Source organism: Podarcis filfolensis, assembly GCF_964270895.1.
Source record: "Podarcis filfolensis genome assembly, chromosome: 6".
Lineage (NCBI taxonomy): Eukaryota > Metazoa > Chordata > Lepidosauria > Squamata > Lacertidae > Podarcis > Podarcis filfolensis.
The window spans coordinates 98567041-98589391 of record NC_139609.1 but is presented as its reverse complement, the minus strand read 5'-3'; the positions used below and the strand labels follow the sequence as shown (position 1 = coordinate 98589391).

The following is a 22351-nucleotide window of genomic DNA, read 5'->3' as shown; positions in this document are numbered from 1 at the left end:
ACAAACCCAGATGAAGACAAAAGGGTGGGATGAACTTGGCTGGGAAACAGGGAAATGTAAATATCTCTTTTGTTTCACTTGATGGGTGTTTGGTGGAGGGCAAGGAGAACCATGGGGCAGGGTCCAGGATGCTCAGATTACTGCCACCAGACCTCCCCTTTCATGATGTAACCGTGATGTATGAGTGATGTAGTTTGGGGGGGAGTGTAACATGGGGATGAGCAGCTAATAAAAGTTTGGGGGCTCTTTTGTTCTGGGCTTCCATCTGGTTCCACCTTGTGGCAGGTGGGAGTCTTGTCATGAGACAGTCTTCCATAAAGACCAAGCCTACTGGCTGCTGTTTTGCTCTGGTCTTCCTGGCTGGTGTCTTTGTTTTTTGTCCAAGGGAGCCCTCAGATTTCTCTATTAACAGTTAAAATGCATCTCTGGGTTATTTGTGGGGCATAGGAATTCGTTCACCCTCCCCCCCAAAAAATATAGTCCGGCCCCCCACAAGCTCTGAGGGACAGTGGACTGGCCCCCTGCTGAAAAGGTTTGCTGACCCCTGCTCCAGAGGGACGCCAGTGAGGCTCCCAGCCTGTGTGTGTGTTGCCTGTGTGTCTATGCAATTGTGCATGGGAATGTGTGCCAAACTGGGTTTTTGACTTGGGTGAAACAAAGTCTGGTTTTGCCCCTGGTTAAAGCAAGCCTAGCTGGACAGTCTGGGAAGGGGAAAGGCCATGCCAGAAGCAGTACCACAGGAGGCCAGAGGGAGGCAGGAGAGGGCAGCTCCCCATCTGGAAGATAATGGCTGCACTGGTTTCTTGGGGACCCTCCTGGAACTATTTCCTGTAGAAGCCCCCCCCCCCCAATGCTGTGTTCCAGACGGAAAGTCTTCAAGTCCACGGCCAGACCCAACAGTCCTTGGAGTCTTCCTTTAGGAGGTGCTGGAGGTAGGGGACCCTAGAAGAGAAATCTGAGTGGTCAGGGGGGTGCTGTCCTTCACCCCACAAAAAGCACAGAGGCTGACACCCCCATGGGCCTTTGGAGCTGTGGGGCAGCCACTGCCCCTTCCTCTTGTTTGTCTGTTTGCATTTCTGTCCCACCTTCTCCTCCAAGGAGCTCAAGGTGGTCTGCATGGTTCTTGCCTTCTTCTTCAATCCGCACCACAACCTTGCGAGGCAGGTTAGGCCGAGAGGCAATGAAGATCACACCCCGTGAACTTCATCCCAGCTGAGTGGGGAATTCGAACCCTGCCCTTTCCCAGTGTGATAAGAATTATAAGGTCTTAGATATATAATAAATGTTCATGAATGTACCAAGCAAACACATACATAAATATATAAGCTACATGTCTGAAACAGCGCAGGAAAACAGCCATGAAGCCAGTTTGGCTCCCAAACTGACCAAATGTTTTCTCTGCAAAGTCAATGGAAAATGGAAAAGCCTCCCCATTGTCTTTTCCGTCACAAATCCTGTCTTGAGGGTATGTCTATGTAAGAATAGGGTGTGAGCCTGTGACCTGGCTCAGGAACTAAGTATCATTACAAAATCTTGGCCAGGCTCCCCAGAGTATCCAATCAAGTAAGCATTAACAGGTAACCTGCCAGACAGGAGGTAAACAACGCACTCAGATTTCTGCTGTAGACTGCCCTTTCTGTGATGTATTATGATGTTTCTGGGGATGGTCTTGGACTCCAGGGCAGGCAATTTGAAATGTCTATATAAGGGCGGACACACCTGGGTTCTGGGTCCTCCTCCTTTCCTGCATGTGAGGGGAGACCCTGTTGCAACAGTTCAATAAAGATCAGGCTTACTAGCTGCTTTGCTTCTCAATATTTTCTGGTTGGCCTCTGTTATTTTCTCCTACCAGTAGGGAACCTACGTAAGGACTCTATGCAGGCTCTTGGATACCCCATAGGGGGAAAAGGGCAGATTTTTGTTTACAACACCAGGTCCTGGCTGGACACTGTAAACCCCTGCACCATGTGTCTTCTCCCACACCACCAACCCTGGAAGAGGAGCTGCTGGTCTCCCCTCCCCATCCTTTCACTCTTGTCAGGGAAGAGTCCTGAGACCCTCCCTCTCTTATCAAACCCACCAGGCTGTTTGAGGGAGGGATGTCCCGGCTGCTGGAGAAGAGTGGCGAGACCCCTGCCCCAAAGCCCACCCGTTACGCTCTTCCTAGGCCAATGGGGGCTTCGCGTGATGGATCCCCAGGGCAGCTGAGTCAAGTCCCTCAGCCGAAACAGGCAGCTGGAGCAAGAGAGGTCGAAAAACAGTGATTTTAGCTGCATTTCCTGCATTGCAGAGCCTTGGGATCCCTTCCTACTCTATGAGCCTCCTGAGCTTCGCTTTCCAGGCTGCCCATCCTCCCATGGTGCCACCCCCGCCTCTGGCAGCTTCCTCACCTGGCCTGCCCCCTCCTGCCTTGGCAGCTTGGGGGACGTTGGTGCATTCCATGGAGAAGCCCGAGAAGCAGCACTTCTGATCCCCCTTGCACTGCCAGTCGTGGGCGCAGGTGTCGCTGCACGGCTCTCCTCCTCCCGAGGGCGTCTTCCGTTGCACCAGGGGGCATTTCCCAGGCTTCTCTAAGAGACACAGAGAGGCAGAGAGTGAGAGAGGGGGCGAGTCTTCTTGGCACTGGGCAGATGGAGTTTCAGGAAGGAACGGATTGTGCATGAGCCCAAAGTTTTTCCCAGGGCTGTGGCTGGACGAGAGACTTTGAGGAGCTGGGGTGGCAGAAGGGGATTGGCAGGAGAATAAGCAGCCAAGACAGCACGTTTCTTTCCTGTAAAGGGCGTGCCCTAATGGACATTCTCTCGCAGACACTTATGGATTCCATCTGGTAATGCATTTTTGAATCACGTCTGGCTAGTTGGGGATTTGGGGTGAGCCTCTGTACTTGAACCCCCAAAAGGGATTTTTCTCCCACAAGTTTCCTTCCACCCAGGGCCGTCTTAACCATAGGCTCCAGGGGTGCAGGGCACCCGGGTGCCAGGCTCTCAGGGGTGCCAGGCTGAGAGTCCGGGGCCTGAGAGTTGAAGTCCAGGGAAGAGCTTGCCCGTCGGTTGGAGCACTGCAGCAGGCTCTTCTGCTGCGGGCGGGTCTGCGCCGTGAGTTCGGGGGTGAGCGAGCTAGCGAGGTGCTGAGGCGGCCGGCCGGAGCTAATGTAGGTCTTTTAGGACCGGTGTTATGTGGTCTCGGTGGCCACATGCCTCAAAGAACCTAGGAATTGAGATAGACTACCCCTGGACCTGGAGGTTCCACCAGAAGATCAGAAGAGCCCGGCTGCTGGATCAGGCCAAAGGGAGCCCACCTAGTCCAGCCTCCTGTTCTCCCTGTGGCCAGCCAGATGCCACAGTGGCACAGAGTCCTGTGGGGGCCTTCAACCTGGCACATGCACATGAAACGATCACGCCCCCACCTGACAGGAGCAGCCGAGTCTGGAGCTGATGCAGCCTTCAGGAGAGAGACCTGATGCCCTGGCAATGGGCACCCATTGCATCTCTTCCCCCGGGGCACAGCAGGGGAAGCGCCTATGTTTTAGAGACTGGCCAGTTTCCAGCTTTGCTGCCTCCTACCATGTATGGTTTTCCCAGCAGTGATGAATGGAAGTGAGAGCTGCACCATAAAGAAGGCTGATCGCCGAAGAATGGATGCTTTTGAATTCTGGTGCTGGAGGAGACTCTTGAGAGTCCCATGGACTGCAAGAAGATCAAACCTCTCCATTCTGAAGGAAATCAGCCCTGAGTGCTCACTGGAAGGACAGATCGTGAAGCTGAGGCTCCAAGACTTTGGCCACCTCATGAGAAGAGGAGAAGACTGCCTGGAAAAGACCCTGATGTTGGAAAAGATGGAGGGCACAAGGAGAAGGGGACGACAGAGGACGAGATGATGGGACAGTGTTCTCAAAGCTACAAACATGAGTCTGACCAAACTGTGGGAGGCAGTGGAAGACAGGAGGGCCTGGCGTGCTCTGGTCCAGGGGGTCACAGAGAGGCGGACACGACTAAACGACTCAACAACAACAACCCTGTAGGCACAGCTGAGCCATCCTAGATGGCCACTGATAGCCTTCATGGGCCACACCCTGTGGCAGAAACAACAACTGTCAGAGACATTGAGTCAACAGGGTGCAAGCAAAACAAAGCAGGGTGCTGGATCAGGCCAGTGGCCCATTTGGTCCAGCATCCTGTGGCCAACCAGATGCCTATCTAATCCTCTTGTAAAGACATCCAGGTTGGAGGTCCTTGCCGCTTCCTGTGGGAGAGAGTTCCATAGTTTAACTGCACTGCATGAATAAAATTGGTCCTGCCCCGAATAAGAGCGTAAGAAGAGCCTACTGGATCAGGCCAATGGCCCACATAGTCCAAAAATCCTCTCCCTTCTTGTAGCTTCCAGCAACTGGTACTCAGATGCATTGCTTCCTCTGACTGTGGAGGCAAAGCAAAGCCATCCTGGCTCGTAGCTACTGATGCCCCTCTCCTCCATTACCGTATTTTTTGCTCCATAAGACACACTTTTTCCCTCCTAAAAAGGAAGGGGAAATATCTGTGCATCTTATGGAGCGAATGCATGGTCCCTGGAGCCAAATTCACCATCGGATCACATAGCATGTCCGTGGCTATAGCCTGCACCAAAAAAATCACGCATCCACTGTTTCGTGGCACAAAAACGTGGTTACAAAGCACAGATCCACATGGATTCTCAGGATTTTTGCATTGGGCTACCCCAAACTCACCGTCAAATCACATATCATGTCTGTGGCCATAGCATGAACCACAAAAATCATACATCCACTGCTTCGTTCAGAATATTTATTTTCTTGTTTTCCTCCTCTAAAAACTAGGTGCGTCTTATGGTCAGGCGCATCTTATGGAGCGAAAAATATGGTAATTTGTTAAAGCCATTCAGGTTGTTGGTCCTCACTGCCTCTGGTGGAAGGGAGTTCCATAGTTTAACTATGCACTGGACGAAGAAGGACTTTCTTTTCTCCGTCCTGCCCCAGGTCAGGGCCGGTTTCCTCGTTACCTTCAATGGGCATCCTGCACACTTGGCTCCCGCAGCCTGAGTCACAGCACTTCTGCGCCCTGGGACAGCTGGCGTCGTCCGTGCAGGAAGAGTTGCACACCAAAGGCGCCTGGAGCTTCTTCAGCAGCGGTGGCGGGCAGCTTCCGGGCTTCTCTGGGAGCAGACGAGAAAGCAGAGAATGAGCAAGAGAGGGTCACATCTTGAGGAGGGCAGGCAGCCAGGACTCTGTGGCCAAGGAAGGTGTGCTGGGGAGGTGGATCTGAGAAGGGTTTGAAGACAGGCAGTTGCTGCCTTCGAATCACAGAACTGCAGAGTGGAGGGGACCCCAACAGTCATCTACATTTCCCAGCACAATTCAAAGTGTTGGTGCTGACCTTGAAAGCCCTAAACAGCCTCGGTCCAGTATATCTGAAGGACCATCTCCACCCACATCGTTCAGCCTGGACACTGAGGTCCAGCGCCGAGGGCCTTCTGGTGGTTCCCTCGCTGCGAGAAGCCAAGTTACAGGGAACCAGGCAGAGGGCCTTCTCGGTGGTGGCACCTGCCCTGTAGAACGCCCTTCCACCAGATGTCAAAGAGAAGAACAACTACCAGACTTTTAGAAGACATCTGAAGGCAGCCCTGTTTAGGGAGGCTTTTAATGTTTAAGAGACTACTGTATACTTTGCTGGAAGCCGCCCAGAGTGGCTGGGGAAACCCAGCCAGATGGGCGTGGTATAAATAATAAATTATTATTATTATTATTATTATTATTATTATTATTATTATTATTATTATTTAGTCCAACCCCATGCAATGTGGGAATCACAGCACCTCGGCTGCAGTGGAGCACTGCAGTATCGCCGGTCGCCCACAGCCTGCGCAGCACTGCCTTGTCTCTCTGTACCACCCAGTGCCCCTTCTTGAGGTTGGCAAGGTCTCATGGTCCGATGGGATGACTGCACTGCCCCTCTCTCTGCTCTTAATAGGACAGTGACTGAGCCACAGGCCCGCTGCAATCTCTTCCCAAGCCCAGAATTCGGGATCTGACTAAGGCTGTTCAGCAGGGAAGGCACTCTGCCCATGCTCAGAAGCACACACAACTTCTTGGCACTTGGTCATGTTCCAAGGGAGGGCACTTTGCTCCAGAACTGTTTCTGGGACTCAGGAACCAACTTAAATTCAACCCCATTTCTCTCTCTGTCCCAGGAACAAAAGGCCTCCAGAAAACATGCGTAGATTTGCTCATGTCATCTGGGGTGCATTTGCACCCACCAACTTTGAGCTGAAGACCCTCCCCATGAGATTTTATTTATCTGTTATTTCATAAAATCTATACACTGCTTGATTGTAAACAAACAAACCAACTTCCAAGTGGTTTACAACAACAATGAAACTATTAACTATTGGAATGAATCTGGAAGGAAACCATTAGAAGAATCAGCAGCAATAATTTAAGACATTCACAAAGTTAAAATGTCATTAGACTAGAAACAGATTAAAATTTGCATGAACTTTGTCAACATCTGCTTGCCTAACAAAAATGCTTTTAGCGGCTTCCAAAAAGAGTATACTAAATGCACCTGCTTGATATCAGCAGGCAGGGAGTTTCAAAGTTTGGCGCTGCCGCACTAAAATACCAAGTTCTTACAAGTGCAGAATGGGTACAACATGGCACTCATAATATTGTCAGTTCCACCAATCCAAGCAGCCCAAGCTGTGCATCTGGGCAAGGCGATCTTGCAGGTAAATCAAATGCGTCATCACTGGCTGGAAAAGCACAGGTACCTTGGCTGGCAGGCAGGCAGACGTGTTTGCAGGCAAATTCACAGCACTTCTTCCCCCCGGCGCACTCGCTGTCCGCTTCGCAGTCCACCTTGCAGGGGGGGTCATACAGCCCATTGGGGGAGGCGGGGCAGAATCCATCCTTCCCTGCAAGCAAGAGAGATGGGGAGAAAGAAGACTGAGCACCCAAGAGGCTGGGTGTGAGTATGATCCAAGTCGTCTCCCTGCCAATCCTGGGCTCTGCATTTTGAGGGTGGGCACCCCCTCCCCCGGGAAGGTGCAAGGGGGCAGAAGGCCATTTGTCCATTAATCCAGCCCAATATATTTTGCCAGCCGAGGCAAAGGAGAAGATGGCTGCCTCTCCCAGTTCCACATACAGAAGCCTTTTGGGGATCCTTTGGCTGTGTTTCCTGCACTGCAGGCGACGGGACAAGACCACAGATTCCCGTTAGCGAAGAATTGGAAAACACAGGAAGAACCAACACTGGAAGATTGGCAGATGAAGATGATGGATTTTTCGGAGCTGGCCGACCTGACGGGAAGAGTCCGCGACCAGAAGGAGGAGGAGTACCAGGAAGAATGGATTAAATTTAAAGACTATTTGGTTAAATACGTTCAGATAACTTAATTGGAAAAGCTTGCAAATAATAGATAGGCTTAGGATTTAAATATGTAAGGACAAGATTTAAGATGTTTAAAGTCAAATTAGGAAGAATGAAAGACGTTAAGTGACCAAGTTAATTTTTTGAGAAAATCGATTTTGGAAAACTGTTAAAATGAGATATAATGAAATTCAGCAAAGGGGATTTGAGGAAGTCACTCAATAATGTTACCAAGATTTAAACAGGATGTATGTATGTATGTTTGTTTGTTTTGAATTTGTGAAAACCAATAAAAAAAATTGAAATAAAAAAAAGATCAGAGCTTCCCAAACTTTTCATGTTCGTGACACACTTTTTAGACACGCATCATTTCATGATGCAGTAATTCAGTTTTACCAGCAAACTGGAGGTTAAACTAACCCCTTTCCGGCTCCAGGAGAAGCGCCGGGAGTGTTTGTGTGACACACCTATGCACTGCAGCCGACACACTAATGTGTCATGATGCACAGTTTGGGAAGCTCTGGACTAGGTAGACATAGCCTGCAGGATCAGGCCAGTGCCCCCTCTAGTCCAGCATCTTGTTCTTGCATGAGCTAACCAGATCTCCCGACAGGACCTGAGTTCAAGAACCCTCTCCCCTCCTGCAGTTTCCAGCAGCACCCCAAACACTTTGGGGTACAAACAGTTCAGGTTACAAACTCTGCCAACCTGGAAGTAGTACCTCAGGTTGAGAACTTTGCCCCAGGATGAGAACGGAAATCAGACGCTGGTGGTGCCGCGGCAGCAGCAGGAAGCCCTATGAGCGAAGGCGCTTCTCAGGTTAAGAACGGACCTCCGGAACGAATCAAGTTCGTGACCCCAGGTACCACTGTATTGCTGTGGGTGGCATGTGCCAGCCCTGCCCTTCAGTGCCTTCTTGCCACCACTCCCTGACCTTCTCCACCAGCACCTGCCGCCTGAGGCAGCCTCCTCACTCTGCCTAATAGCAGGGCTGCCCCCATCCATACAAGAGGGGGTGTTCCCTCCAAGCTTTGCACAGATGCCATCGTATCCCCCCCGCAAAAAAAGATGTATCGTATCATATGGAAATCCACACCAGATTCCTAGCCAGGCTTGTGGGCTCGAAGGGACGTTATTCCATCTGTAGTGGGAATGCCCTCGGGTTTCATTATTCTGGTCCCAAGTATATCAAGAAGTATCTAAAATAATTAAACCCCCTTTTCTAACCTCCCTGCAGCTGAGTATGTGGGCTGATAACACAAACGCTTGTCCCTCTAAAGAGCTTTTGACATAGATGTCAGCTGTAGCTATAACAAGATTCCCTGGTGGCCCGCTGGAATGTGGAGTTAACCAGGGCTATTGACTGTTTGGCTCCGAAGCGCCCTCTCCAATTGCATGGAGCCTGGACAGCCCTGTGGTTTTCCACAGATCTGAGGGCAATGAAACAATCACTGAGATGGCTAGAGCGCCGGTGGCAGATAACTCATTCTGAAGCTGACCGGACACGGGTTAGAGCTCAATGTTGAGCCTACCAAGTGGCGGTAGCGATGGCGAAGAAGACTTTCTTCACCACCTCTATTGCATCTGCAGAAAACAGCAGCAGGAGACTCTTTCAGGTGGTTCGCAATTTAGAGGAACCATCTGCTCCATTGGGGCCCAGTACGGGCCACATGATTTCCTGCAATGATTTTGCTAAGTTTTTTGCAGATAAAGTCGCTCAGATTTTTGCAGGGCCAGGGTGGGAGAGTGCTAGACTCCTGTCTAGTCAAGTTGCGTGGGATCAATTCCAATCTGTTACCTCTGAGGATGTAGACAGGCTGCTTGGATGAGTGAAACCAACCACCTGTCTCCTGGATCCTTGCCCATCCTGGCTAATAAAAGCTAGCCGGGAAGGGCTGGGCGATGGGCTTAATTATTATTAAGGTGCGTCCTGAAGAATATCCCTCTCAACCCCTCCCTCTCCCCCCCACCTTGCTTTCCTGATCTTGGAGGGCCCTCTCTGGCTCAGCCACCCCATGGCAGCCTGGAGCAGGGGACCCAGCTAGCATTGCAGGCCCAGCTGGTGGGGAACCAAAGAAGCACATTGCTGCCCCAAGGGGGAAAACAGGCTGGTTCTGCTCTGCTCCAGCTGCTGTGACTCCAGCCCCCTCCCCACCCCAAACCCCCACCTTAAGAACACAAGGAGAGCCTGCTGGGTTAGGCCAAAGGGGGCTTGTTATGTATTGAAGTTCTCACCCTGGCCACCAGGAGTATTGTGTATGTAGTTTTCACTCAGGTCCACGTCAGTTAATTTAGGTGGGAAACCCTGGGTTGTTGTTGCTACAATGTTGACAGCCGGCTGCCTATAAAAGTAGGCCGGCTGAGCTGTTTGCTGTTCAGTTCTGTTCCAGCTTACAAATAAAGAGCTGCTTTGGAAGAATCGCTGTGTCGTCTGATATGTTCACCCACAACTTAACAGGGCTCATCTAGTCCAGCCTTGTGTTCTCACGGTGGCTGACCAGGTGCCCCAAAGGGAAACATGCCATCAGGATTCGAACACAGGAGCCCTCCGCTGGCAGTTTTGCAGCAACTGGGATGCAGAAGCCTTGCTGCCTCCAGAGCCCATCCGTTGCCCTCTCCTCCTCCATGAATTGTCTGACCCTCTTCTGAAGCCATCTCTGTTGGTGGCTGCTTCCTTCCTGCAGAAGGGAGTTCCAAAGTTTAACTCTGCGCTGCGCGAACAATTCCTTTCTTTCATCCGTCCCGAAACTTCCAACATTCAGCTTCGTTGGACATCCATGAGTTCTATAAGAGAGGGGAAAAGACCTCTCTCCACTTCCTCCCTGTCAGGCGGAATCTTATAAATGTCTATCATGTTGCTTCTTTTGATTTTTTTTATATCTTTATTGTCACTGTCCCATACAGAACAATGAAATTGAAAAATCTACATAAGACATTCAAAAACCCCTAAAAACTCTAAAACCCCATTTTAAAATACAATACACTATAGAGCCTCCTTATACAGTGGTACCTCGGGTTACATACGCTTCAGGTTACATACACTTCAGGTTACAGACTCCACTAACCCAGAAACAGTACCTCGGGTTAAGAACTTTGCTTCAGGATGAGAACAGAAATCACGCGGCAGCAGCAGGAGGCCCCATTAGCTAAAGTGGTGCTTCAGGTTAAGAACAGTTTCAGGTTAAGAACGGACCTCTGGAACGAATTAAGTACTTAACCTGAGGTACCCCTGTACTGCGTTTAAAACCAGAATTGCATTTGGGTACAAACTGTTTCTTAGGCGGCTAGTCCTAGTCTTTATGACCCTGTACCTTCTTCCAGAAGGCAGAAACTGAAAGAGATCATTTCCGGGGTGCGAACTATCCTGTGCTATCTCTGCCGCTTTCTTACGGCACCTGGAAGCATAGATTTGATCCAAGGTGGGAAGAGTGCACCCAATTCTTCTCTCCGCAGTCTTTACAACCCTGGACAGCATTGTTTTTTCCCTGGCCGTGCAGCTCCCAAACCACACACACACATCATGTTAATACACGCTCCACAGTACAATGGTAAAATGCCATCAACAGGTCCTTCGAGAGATTGTTTTTTCGGAGGATTCTCAGAAAATATAACCTCTGCTGTGCTCTCTTCATCAGGTCTTTGCTGTTTTCTCCCCAGGTCGTCTCTCAACTCCATTCCCAGAAATCGAAACACCGAGATCTGTTCCACACACTTCCCCTCAATAATGAGTGGCTGAATATTCAATTTACATTTCCTAAAGTCCACAATAATCTCTTTTGTTTTCTTTAAGTTAAGGAGTAAGTTGCTTTTCCTGCAGCACTCCCCCAACTGCTCAACTTCCTTCCTATAGGCCGCCTCCCCCTTTCCAACCGTGATTAAACCAAGCACCGTTGCATCATCTGCAAACTTAATGACTGGGGTATTCTTGTTCTCATATGCTTCCTGCTCACCTTTTCTCTAAATGAAAACATCTCCCTCCGGTGCTGGATCTACTCTATGGGGAAGCAGGCTCCTCCTCAGCACCCAAGAGGGGATGGCCCAGTCCCCCTCCCCCCAGGGGGACCCGACTCCTCAAGTCAAGCTCTCACCTGTCCTCTCCTCTCCGTAATCTGGGGACTGGACGGCAGCAGCAGCGCAACCCTGGAGCAAGAGGAGTCCTGTTAGGAGCCAGAGGACTCCTGCCTCCATGGTGCTCTGGGGAATATCCAGCCTGGAATATCCGGATCTGAGCCACGCAGAGGAGCATTAAATGCTTTCCAGGGCGGGGCTGGCTCCCAGTGACCTACCTGGCCAGCTGGGCCGGTTCTGCTGAGGGAGCAGCCAGGACTGGCCCAAAATAGCCCTCCTGCTCTGGGTTCTGGGAGAAGCATCGGCTGGGCTGCCTGGTGGGGCAGCACAAGAGCTCATCCTTTCCCTGGCCTGTAGTGCCCGTTCCCTTTTCCTCTGGGCTGCCCTCGTCTGGGCACACCTGCCTCCGTTGCTGACCCTGGGGACCGAAGCCAGCACCCCCCATAAAACGACCCATTCCACGCTCAGGTGGATCACACAGCTTGGCAGGGCCAAGGTGGTAGAAGAATTAGGAGCAAGGATGAAAACCAGGAGCGGAGGGCTCTCTCTTCTGCTCAAATCTTGCTTGCTCATTTCCATTTGGAGCATTTGATCAGCCACTGTGAGAAGAGGGTGCTGGACTGGCCTTTGGCTTGATCTAGCAGACTCTTGTTATTTCCTTAATATAGCCATATTTTTTAAAAAAAATGATTTGGAGTGTAGAATCATAGAACGGTGGAGTTGAAAGCGACACATAGGATCCCTTCCAACCTAGCAGTTCAAAAGCACGTCAAAGTGCAAGTAGATAAATAGGTACCGCTCTGGTGGGAAGGTAAACAGCTTTTACGTGCGCTGCTCTGGTTTGCCAGAAGTGGCTTAGTCATGCTGGCCACATGACCTGGAAGCTGTACGTTGGCTCCCTTGGCCAGTAAAGAGAGATGAGCGCCACAACCCCAGAGTCGGTCACAACTGGACCTAATGGTCAGGGGTCCCTTTACCTTTACCTTTTAGAGTTAGACCATAGGGCCATCTAGTCCACCCCCCGGATGATGCTCAGACAGAGGGGTTTGCACAGCAGGTCAGGAACATCAACTGGCAAAGAGACCAAGGCAATGTGTGGGACATGAGGTGGGGGAGGGGGGCAGAAGTCTGGGAAGGGAGGCAAGGAGGACCTTCACGTATCTGAAGGGATTCCCCATGGAAGGTGGTGCAAGCTTGCTTTCTGCTGCTCCGGAGGTCTTGAGCAAAATTGGGTAGAGTAGGCAAGGTTGTAGGTTTGGTTCCTGTTATAGTACAGCTGCGTATTCCTGCCTTGCAGTGGGCTGGACTGGATGATGCTCAGGGTCCCCTCCAGCTCTACCACTCTATGATTCCAAATGATGGAAAAGGAGATTTCGACTCAGAAGTAGGAAGAACTTTCTGATGGGAAGATGAGCCCATGAAGAGCCCTGAAGAAGAGCCCTGGAGATTTTGAAGCCTAGAGTGGGTGGTCATCTTCCAAGGATTTAGCTGAGATTCCTGCATTGCAGGGGGCTGGACTAGATGACCCCAAGGGGTACCTTCCAACTCTCTATTTCTTTGAACAAGGAAGGAGGAGGCGGCAAATGGCAGCTGGGTCAGGGCGGCCAAGAGAGCCAGGAAACTGAAGCAAGCCGAAAGTCAGAGGTGAAAAGGGAAGTGGCAAATCTTGTGATAGATTTCAGTAAAAAGAGAAGCCGTGTGGAGAGGTGAGTTGGCTGGTCAGAAAAGCCTCATTTTGCCTGGACAGCCAGGAATTCACTGGGGAAGGTGAAACCTTTCTCGCTCTTTGTCTGGGAAATTCCTCCTCAGCCCAGCGAAGTTGTGCAAGAAGCTGTGACATGAAGTAATGCCATCCTTGTCTAAGCCATACCTAATGAATGGCCTGAATTATGTCGAAATCCAGGGGGAGAGTGAGCAAAGGGAGCCCAGGCAGTTGAGAGGTGAGGAAATCCAAAGGCTGGAGTGGACTCCTTCCCTCTTGGTGACATTTAAGCACCTGGCCTGAACACCTGGTCTGGGCCAGGGTCCTCCAGTCAAGAGGGAGCGGCTCTGTCCTGTTTGGGCTCAGCTGGACAACCAGTCTGACTTCTTCTTTCCCCCTCCCTTCCAAGTGCTTTCTTGTGAATAAGTGTTGAACAGCTATAATTTGGAAAGGTGACGTGTCATCACAGCAGGTGAGGAATGAAGTCTTCTAGCCTGCAGAAGAGAAGACTGGCAGGTGATATAATGGCCTTCGTCAAGTATCACACAGAAGACGGAGCAAACTTGTTTTCTGCTGCTCCAGAAGGTAGGACTCAAACCAATGGGTTCAAATCACAGGGGATTGCATAGATGACCTTTGTTGGTCCCTTTCAGCTCCACGGGCCTATGATTCTGAGATGTACGTGTCTGGCCTGCTCTCACCCCTGCCTGTCCAGATGTCCGACCCTGGGAATCGTGGGTTGAAGAAGCAGAGCAGATGTGCCCATGGCACTGAGAGCAGCTTGCACACAAGAGGTCTGCAAAGGAAAACGTCTGCCTCTCCATTTGAAGTTCCTTCCCTTTCCAAATTAATGCTGCATAATGGAACAAGGGGGACGCGGGTGGCGCTGTGGGTTAAACCACAGAGCCTAGGACTTGCCGATCAGAAGGTCGGCGGTTCGAATCCCCATGACGGAGTGAGCTCCCGTTGCTCGGTCCCTGCTCCTGCCAACCTAGCAGTTCAAAAGCACGTCAAAGTGCAAGTAGATAAGTAGGTACCACTCCAGCAGGAAGGTAAACGGCGTTTCCGTGCCCTGCTCTGGTTCGCCAGAAGTGGCTTAGTCATGCTGGCCACATGACCTGGAAGCTGTACGCTGGCTCCCTCGGCCAATAAAGCGAGATGAGCGCCACAACCCCAGAGTCGGTCACGACTGGACCTAACAGTCAGGGGTCCCTTTACCTTTACCTTTTTAATGGAACAAGGTGTCCCTTCAGAATGGCCTTAAGTGAGCTGATGTCTTTGAGTGCCAAGTCAGACATGGTAACCCTTCCAGCCTGAATCAGTGAAACTGGAGCATTTGGTTTCCTAATGACCTCATAGCATTATTTCCATCGGGACAAGGTGACTTGCTGCATCACCCCAGCCAGGACCCACAATGCCTGTCACAGTTTCCTAGCAAAGGGGTTTTGGGAGGCTCAGACCTGATGTTTGAATCCCACTGACTCAACCTGTCCCTGCTGTTGTTGTAGCTGTCATGGCGTGTGACTCAGGAACGCTTCCCCCAGTGCTTTCTATGGGACACTTTCCCTATGATGGAAATCCCTTTCCTATCGCTTCCTCTTGTGGCGACACCTGGATCAAAGCAAAGCCAGTTGTGCAATCTCTCCCCCTGCCCCCCTTGGGATTGCTCAGTTTCAGGGAACTGCTCCTCTTGCCTCGCACTGACTCAGCCACTGACTCAACATTCCTGGTGTGAGGAAGTGGAAGGAGATAATTGCTCCCTGTGCCCTGTGGCACTTGCGCCCTTCCCAGACAAACAAGCAAGGGAGGGCACAGGCTGGCACATGCAGCCCCCACTCCTCTCTGCTTGGGTGAGTCATGCATTTGGCCAGCAGGAGCCTTCTATTTTTATTTTGCAAAGTTTGTTGACAATTTTGAAAACCGTTTCCAAGCGTGCGGTTCTCAAGACAAACACACCTACAGATGTTGAGTCCTGTATGCAGCCATCCACACAGCATCAAAACAAATGTGGGGCTCTGTTTGGTCCATGACTTCTAGGCATGGGTCCAAGAGGTGGAGCTTTTGTTTTGTTCCGCTGCTTCCCCCAGGAAAAGCTGAGTTTGCTGATGAATCAAACTCAAGATGGGTGACACCTGGCTTGAGAGCACTACATGTGAAAAGGATCTAGGAGTTTTGGTTGACCACAAACTTGACATGAGCCAACAGTGTGACGCGGCAGCTAAAAAAGCCAATGCAATTCTGGGCTGCATCAATAGGAGTATAGCATCTAGATCAAGGGAAGTAATAGTGCCACTGTATTCTGCTCTGGTCAGACCTCACCTGGAGTACTGTGTCCAGTTCTGAGCACCACAGTTCAAGAAGGACACTGACAAACTGGAACGTGTCCAGAGGAGGGCAACCAAAATGGTCAAAGGCCTGGAAACGATGCCTTATGAGGAACGGCTAAGGGAGCTGGGCATGTTTAGCCTGGAGAAGAGGAGGTTAAGGGGTGATATGATAGCCATGTTCAAATATATAAAAGGATGTCACATAGAAGAGGGAGAAAGGTTGTTTTCTGCTGCTCCAGAGAAGCGAACACGGAGCAATGGTTCCAAACTACAAGAAAGAAGATTCCACCTAAACATTAGGAAGAACTTCCTGACAGTAAGAGCTGTTCAACAGTGGAATTTGCTGCCAAGGAGTGTGGTGGAGTCTCCTTCTTTGGAGGTCTTTAAGCAGAGGCTTGACAACCATATGTCAGGAGTGCTCTGATGGTGTTTCCTGCTTGGCAGGGGGTTGGACTCGATGGCCTTTGTGGTCTCTTCCAACTCTATGATTCTATGATTCTATCAGAGCAAACATCCATCAGGTTTTCCCCTGGGAAAGCAGTTGCACAAAACTAAAACCTCTTGGATGCATGGCTAGAAGTCACAGAACAAATGGAAGAAATTGTGGGACAATGGGAAGTGTAGAAGGTCCCCTGGAAAACCTTTCATGTTATGGATTCGGCTCACATCCACAGGGTATGCTTCAGTCTCAAGCATTAAGCTAATTTCTCCATAGTGGCTGCTGTGAGTGAGATAGAAGGGGGAGCACTGTTCGGTTGTTAAAAAATGACATAACCATACGGTGTCAAACTCATCTTTCTTTGTCATTCCTCTTATCACCCTCCCACGGTGTGTTAAGCATTCCATAAGTGCTATATTCCACACATAAAGCTAAAGGGACCCCTGACCATTAGGTCCAGTTGTGGCCGACTCTGGGGTTGCAGCGCTCATCTCGCTTTACTGGCCGAGGGAGCCTGTGTACAGCTTCCGGGTCCTGTGGCCAGCAGGACTAAGCCGCTTCTGGCAAAACCAGAGCAGTGCACGGAAATGCCATTTACCTTCCCACTGGAGCAGTACCTATTTATCTACTTGCACTTTTACATGCTTTCGAACTGCTAGGTTGGCAGGAGCTGGGACAGAGCAATGGGAGCTCATCCCGTCGCGGGGATTCAAACCACCGGCCTTCCGATCGGTGAGTCCTAGGCTCTGTGGTTTAACCCACAGCGCCACCCGTGTCCCATATTCCACACATACTGGGTCCAGGTTTTTGGGGAGGGGAGGGTTTGGTAACACCCCCCCATTGGAATCAACTACTTATCTCGCTGCTATCATAAGAAAGGTTGATGAAGATGTCGACCCAGTGTGCAGCAGCTGTGAAAAAGGCAATTCTGGTTTCCGGCTGACGTCACGATTTATGGCGGTAGCTCTCCATTGCCCTCTGGGGCAGTGGGGAGGCTCAGGTGGGGGGAAGCCAGGATTTAAGAGGTAAAATTCCTGTCAATGCTCCCCAGTAGGATGCTTTTGATTCAACAATGAATTTAACAATCTTTCATTATGCCCTCCCCCCTCGACTGAGGTTGAATGGATTTTATTTAAAATTACCTTTGGACTGGACCAGGAGTGCGAGGGAGCAATGCAGAGTCAGAAGATGAATGGCTGCGAATTAAATCTGGCAAGAGTTTGCATTTGTGGAAAGGCTTTGTTTTCAGCTGTGTGCTGAGGAAGAACCCCAGAGTGGCATTTTAATGGAGGAGACTGGACATGTTATCTGGGAGTTAGCTACAGCCGCAGCCTGGATGCCAGGAATGGAATGTGAAATGACCTTGTAAACACGGCAGTGAACAGAACAAAGGAAGAAAGCAATTAACTCTCCTAGCACACCAGACAACGTCTCTGAAAGACTACACAGGTGAAATGGAATTCATATTTATGAGAAATAACAGAGGTGCTGCATGCAAGGAAAGAATAATGGTCAGTTGTGAGAATGGACTAACATCAGGAGAAGGATTAAGTGAATATTTAAGAAGAGATGAAGTGATGGGCATATGTTTGCAACAGGAGCGGGAAACCTGGTTTTTACTAAGAAGTTGTATTAAATTAGAGTAATTTGGTCTGATCTGTAGTAATTTGGAAAACCAATAAAAATAATACAAAAGAAAAAGTCAATTCCATGCCAGGGGGCCACTGAAAACAAAGCTGCCAATACCATAATGCCATTATACAAATCTATGGTGCAACAGCATTTGGAGTGCTGTGTACAGTTCTGGTTGCCTCGCCTCAAATAGGATACTGTAGGACTGGAAAAGGTTCAGAAAAAGGGCACCCAAATGATCAGTGGTGGGTGGGGAGTGACTCCCCAATGATAGGGTTGCCATATGTCCGAGCGAAAATTGCTTGAATGTCTGGGGAAAGCTGGACGTATGGCAGCTCTTGTTGGGAGTGTAATTTTTGGCAAATTCCATAAGAATTTCCTTACCCCCCCCCCTTTTTTGAGATTTTGCAAAAAAAAAAAAAAAAAAGTTTTACAACTTTGGCCAAACAACAACAATAACAAGCTCTAGATTTTCACTTTTTGAAATATAACAACCCTACCCTATGAAGAGAGGTTGCAGCGTTTAGGACTTTTTAGGCTAGAGAAAAGGCGAGGGAGAAAAGGCAACGTGACAGAAGATAAAACTATGCCTGGAATGGAGAAAGTGGATAAAGAAAAGTTTCTCTTCCTCTCTCACAACAATATTGGAAGATTCACAACAGATAAAAGAAAGTCCTTCTCCAAGCAGCTCACACAGTTAACCTATGGAACTCCCTCCCACAAGAGGCAGGGATGCCACCAGCCTAGATGGCATTAAAAGAGGATTGGACAAATTCATGGAGGAGGAGAGGGCTATCGATGGCTCCTAGCCAGAATGGCTCAACTCTGCCTCCACATTCGGAGGCAGCAAGGCTTCCACACAGTTCCGGATTTACTTATAAGCTCAACAAGCTATAGCTTAGGGTCCCACTCTCTTGGGGGCTCCCCCAAAAAAATTAAAGAAAAAAACGCCTGGATGTACATTTCCAAAATATAAGATAAAAAACCAATAAAATGAAACCTACCTACAGCAACAGTGTTTTGTGTTGTGTAGGCTCCTATGATGTAAGTCATGGGCCCCGCCTGCTTGCCTGCTCCCTAAAATATCACTGGTTTGCTGCTTTCTATATATAGCGGGTGGCGCTGTGGGTTAAACCACAGAGCCTAGGGCTTGCCGAGCAGAAGGTCAGCGGTTCGAATTACTGCGACGGAATGAGCTCCCGTTGCTCAGTCCCTGCTCCTGCCAACCTAGCAGTTCGAAAGCACGTGAAAGTGCAAGTAGATAAATAGGTACCGCTCCAGCGGGAAGGTAAATGGCATTTCCGTGCACTGCTCTGGTTTTGCCAGAAGCGGCTTAGTCATGCTGGCCACAAGACCCAGAAGCTGTACGCCAGCTCCCTCGGCCTGTAAAGCGAGATGAGCGCCGCAACTCCAGAGTCGTCCATGAGTAGACCTAATGGTCAGGGGTCCCTTTACCTTTACATTCTGCATGGACTGGTTGCATGGCAACATGTGCAAATGGCTTGAGATACCTATAAGATCCATAAATTATCATTTAGCATATATTCAACACAAAAAGAGCAACAATTTGTTGTTGACAAAGGGCAGCTGGACATAGAAAGGGCCCCATTCCCTTCAGGAGCTGAGGGCCTCATTGAACCTAAATCCGGCCCTGCTTTCACATACCCATTGCTGGAAACTGGGGGAAGCAAGAAGGCAATTGTGCTTGAATCCTGCTTGCTGGTTTCCTACAGGTTTCCTAATGTGAGAAGGGGGTGCCGGATTAGGTGAGCCACTGGCCTGATCTAGCAGGCTTTTCTTATGTTAAGGAAGATCATCTCCTTACGTTCAACACTTGGATTGATATTGTTTTTGAAATGCTTTTCCAGAAGAGCAGTAGGTGCAGCCCAGCCCTGAGGGGATGATGATTGTTCCACTAGGGAGGCAGAAGTTTCTCTGTCTGCTTCATGTGAGGCCTATTTGCCAAGTCTGCGTCTCCTCCTCCTTGTTCCTCATTGCTGCAGGGTGACTGAGGCACCTGCAGATGCTCAGGTGCTGCTCCCATCAGACTCTTCCCTTGGACCAGGCCCTGATGATGACGAGCGCTTGGATGCTTTCTGCAGAATGAGGCATCTAATGCATCTCAATTACACCTGAGACATCTCTGGGACAGGATGTTTGTCTGCAGAGCAAATGACACACTTAGTGTGTGAACCACGGGTGCAGAGCTCAGAAACAGGGCTGGAGAGGGAGGATCTTGTTTAGATCCTCCTCTTTCTCCTGCTGCACCAGAAACGAATTTAGGGCACTTCTGTCCCTTGGCTTGTTGTGGGCTGTGAACCCTTCTAGCACCTCCTTTATCTGTGCAATGTTCTTCTTCAGCTGCTTCTCTTCCCTCAACCCAAAGATTCCCTATACTTTGAAAAACCAAAGAGGAGAGCTGCGTCAATTGCACAGTGGATCCCTGGATTTAATAGAATCACAAAAACCTTCCAATATCTGAAGGGCTATTACACAGAAGATGGAGCAAGCTTGTTTCCAGATGCTCCAGAGGTGAGGACCCAGACCAAGAAAGCACCGTATTTCTCACTCTATAAGACACACCAGACCAATAGGCACACCTAGTTTTTGGAGGAGGAAAACAATAAAAAATAATATTCTGAATCTCAGAAGCCAGAACAGCAAGAGGGATCGCTGCGCAGTGAAAGCAGCAATCCCTCTTGTGTTCTGGCTTCTGGGATAGCTGCGCAGCCTGCATTCGCTCCATAAGACGCACATGCATTTCCCCTTACTTTTTAGGAGGGAAAAAGTGAGTCTTATAGAGCAAAAAATACGGTAAATGACCTCTCCTCTTATTCCTCGACTGCTAAGCTTACTCAGAAGTCTTGGGTGAGGTAGTTTTTCAAAAAAAGAAAAAAAAGAAAGGGGGAAAAAAAGAAAATGAACCTCTAGGTGTTCACTGTCAACCAGATCACCACTATCTATCTGCTTGTTGACACTCTCAGAGAACTCCAATATGTTCGTGAGACATGATTTGTCCTCGCAGAAGCCACGCTGGCTCTGCTTCAGCAAGGCTTGTCCTTCTGTACGCTTGGTTATCTTGTCTTTAAGAACATTTTCCACTTTCAAGAACAGTTGTTAAGCTAGCCAGCCTGTAATTCCCAGAATGCCCTCTGGCCCAGTTAGGAGGTGACGATGAGCAGCCGGCATGGACGAAGCATCTGGAAAGTATGAAAAGATGTTGCTAAACTTCCCCTCTGGGTCTGCATGCCTGTGTGACCTACATACTTCAGGTTCTTTCCTGCTTGCACTCACAAGAGGGGACAATTTGCCACAACAGAACAAGGAAGGGGGAGATCAGATATGCTTGTCCAGGTCATCGGATCACTGCAAGCAGTGGCGTAGCGTGGGTTGTCAGCACCCGGGGCAAGGCAAGTAATTTGCACCCCCTAACCCATGGATTTTAGTAGGGGCAGAGAGCTGCGAGTGCGAGCCCCCCCAGATGTTGCGCCTGGTGCGGCCGGCCCCCCCTGCACCCCCCACGCTACGCCACTGACTGCAAGCTCTGCTGGAGCCCAAGGTCTTGTTTTTGGAGCAGATCCCCAGCAGAAACCCCCTCCAAGGCTGCAATCGCATCTCTTTTTGCTTCCCACTAGCCCCCGCTTTTCAAATCCTGAGCTGCTCTCTCTGTCCCATCCCCTTTGAAGCCAGGCCCCCACAACCCCTGTTTTGCCATCCATGCCCTGTGCATGATCCTGCTCCACCCCTTTCTGGAATCTGGACCTATAGTCTGTAACTGTGGCTCATAGGAATAATAGAATATTGAATCATATAACTGTAGAGTTGGAAGGGACCCTGAGGATCATCTAGTCCAACCCCCACAATGCAGGAATTTCAGCTCAAGCATCCATGACAGATGCCCATCCAACCTCTGCTTAAAAACCTCCAAGGAAGGAGAGTCCACCACCTCCCATTCCATGGTTGAACATCTCCTAATGCCAGAAAGTTATTCCTGATGTTTAATCAGAATCTCCTTTCTTGTAACTTGAAGCCATGGGTTCAAGTCCTCCCCTCCAGAGTAGGAAAAAGCCCCCCACTTTCACAGCAGGTGAGACTGGGGAGAGAAGACTGGGGTTTCCTTCTCCGTTTGGGAGCCTGAAATGCCTCTCACTGGGGGAAGTGCTGTCTCCACTTCTGGGCCCTACAGGGTTTGGGGGTTTTTTTTGCTGTGAACCACCCTGATATCTTTAGGTGAAGGGCAGTATGCAAATTTAATCAACAATAAAGAATCATTAGGGCCCTGCGGGACTTGACATCTTTCCGCAGAGCCTGCAAGACACAGCTGTTCCTCCTGGCCTTTGGTTTGGACTCAGTCTGACCCTTATGTTTCCCTCCCCTTATGGTTTTGATCTTTGGGCTACTTTTAAAATGAGGCTGCATTTTAAATTCCATTTTAACCTGTATTTTAAATTGGTTCCCCCCCCATTATGTTTTCACTGTAATTTTACTGGTGTTAGCCACCCTGAGCCCAGCTGTGGCCGGGGAGGGCAGGGTATAAATGATGATGATGATGATGATGATGATGATGATGATGATGATATGGAGAAGTTGGAAGGTGTGCAGAGGAGGGTGACCAAGAGGACCTTGAAACCAAGCCTTGTGAGCAACAATGGATGGAGTTGGTATGTTTAACCTGAAGAAGAGGACACTGAGAGGTGACATGATAGCCATCTTCGAATATCTGACGGAGCAAGCTTGTTTTCTGCTGCACTGGAGGAACCTGAACAGCAGATACAAAAGACAACAGAGGAGAGTCTGATTCTGA

At 49.7% G+C, this 22351-nt stretch overlaps 1 protein-coding gene across 1 annotated transcript; it reads right to left on the bottom strand.

The window, feature by feature from the left end:
• Positions 1-434: 434 nt before the first annotated feature.
• On the bottom strand, positions 435-11601 carry LOC310764757 (whey acidic protein-like). Its single transcript, XM_083619230.1, has 5 exons — positions 11468-11601; positions 6781-6924; positions 5014-5166; positions 2391-2570; positions 435-942 (listed from the first exon to the last, which is right to left on the bottom strand). Exons 1-5 carry the CDS (start codon positions 11565-11567, stop codon positions 917-919), a joined length of 603 nt encoding a protein of 200 aa, XP_083475356.1. The 5' UTR covers positions 11568-11601; the 3' UTR covers positions 435-916.
• Positions 11602-22351: the final 10750 nt, after the last annotated feature.

Excerpts from the sequence above, each read along its gene's own strand:
- LOC310764757 (XM_083619230.1), bottom strand. The coding sequence starts at position 11,567 with ATGGAGGCAGGAGTCCTCTGGCTCCTAACAGGACTCCTCTTGCTCCAG. Across the intron at positions 6,925-11,467 it reads TTACGGAGAGGAGAGGACAG|GGAAGGATGGATTCTGCCCC; the intron begins GTGAGAGCTTGA and ends TCTTGCTTGCAG. Across the intron at positions 5,167-6,780 it reads CTGCCTGCCTGCCAGCCAAG|AGAAGCCCGGAAGCTGCCCG; the intron begins GTACCTGTGCTT and ends GTCTGCTCCCAG.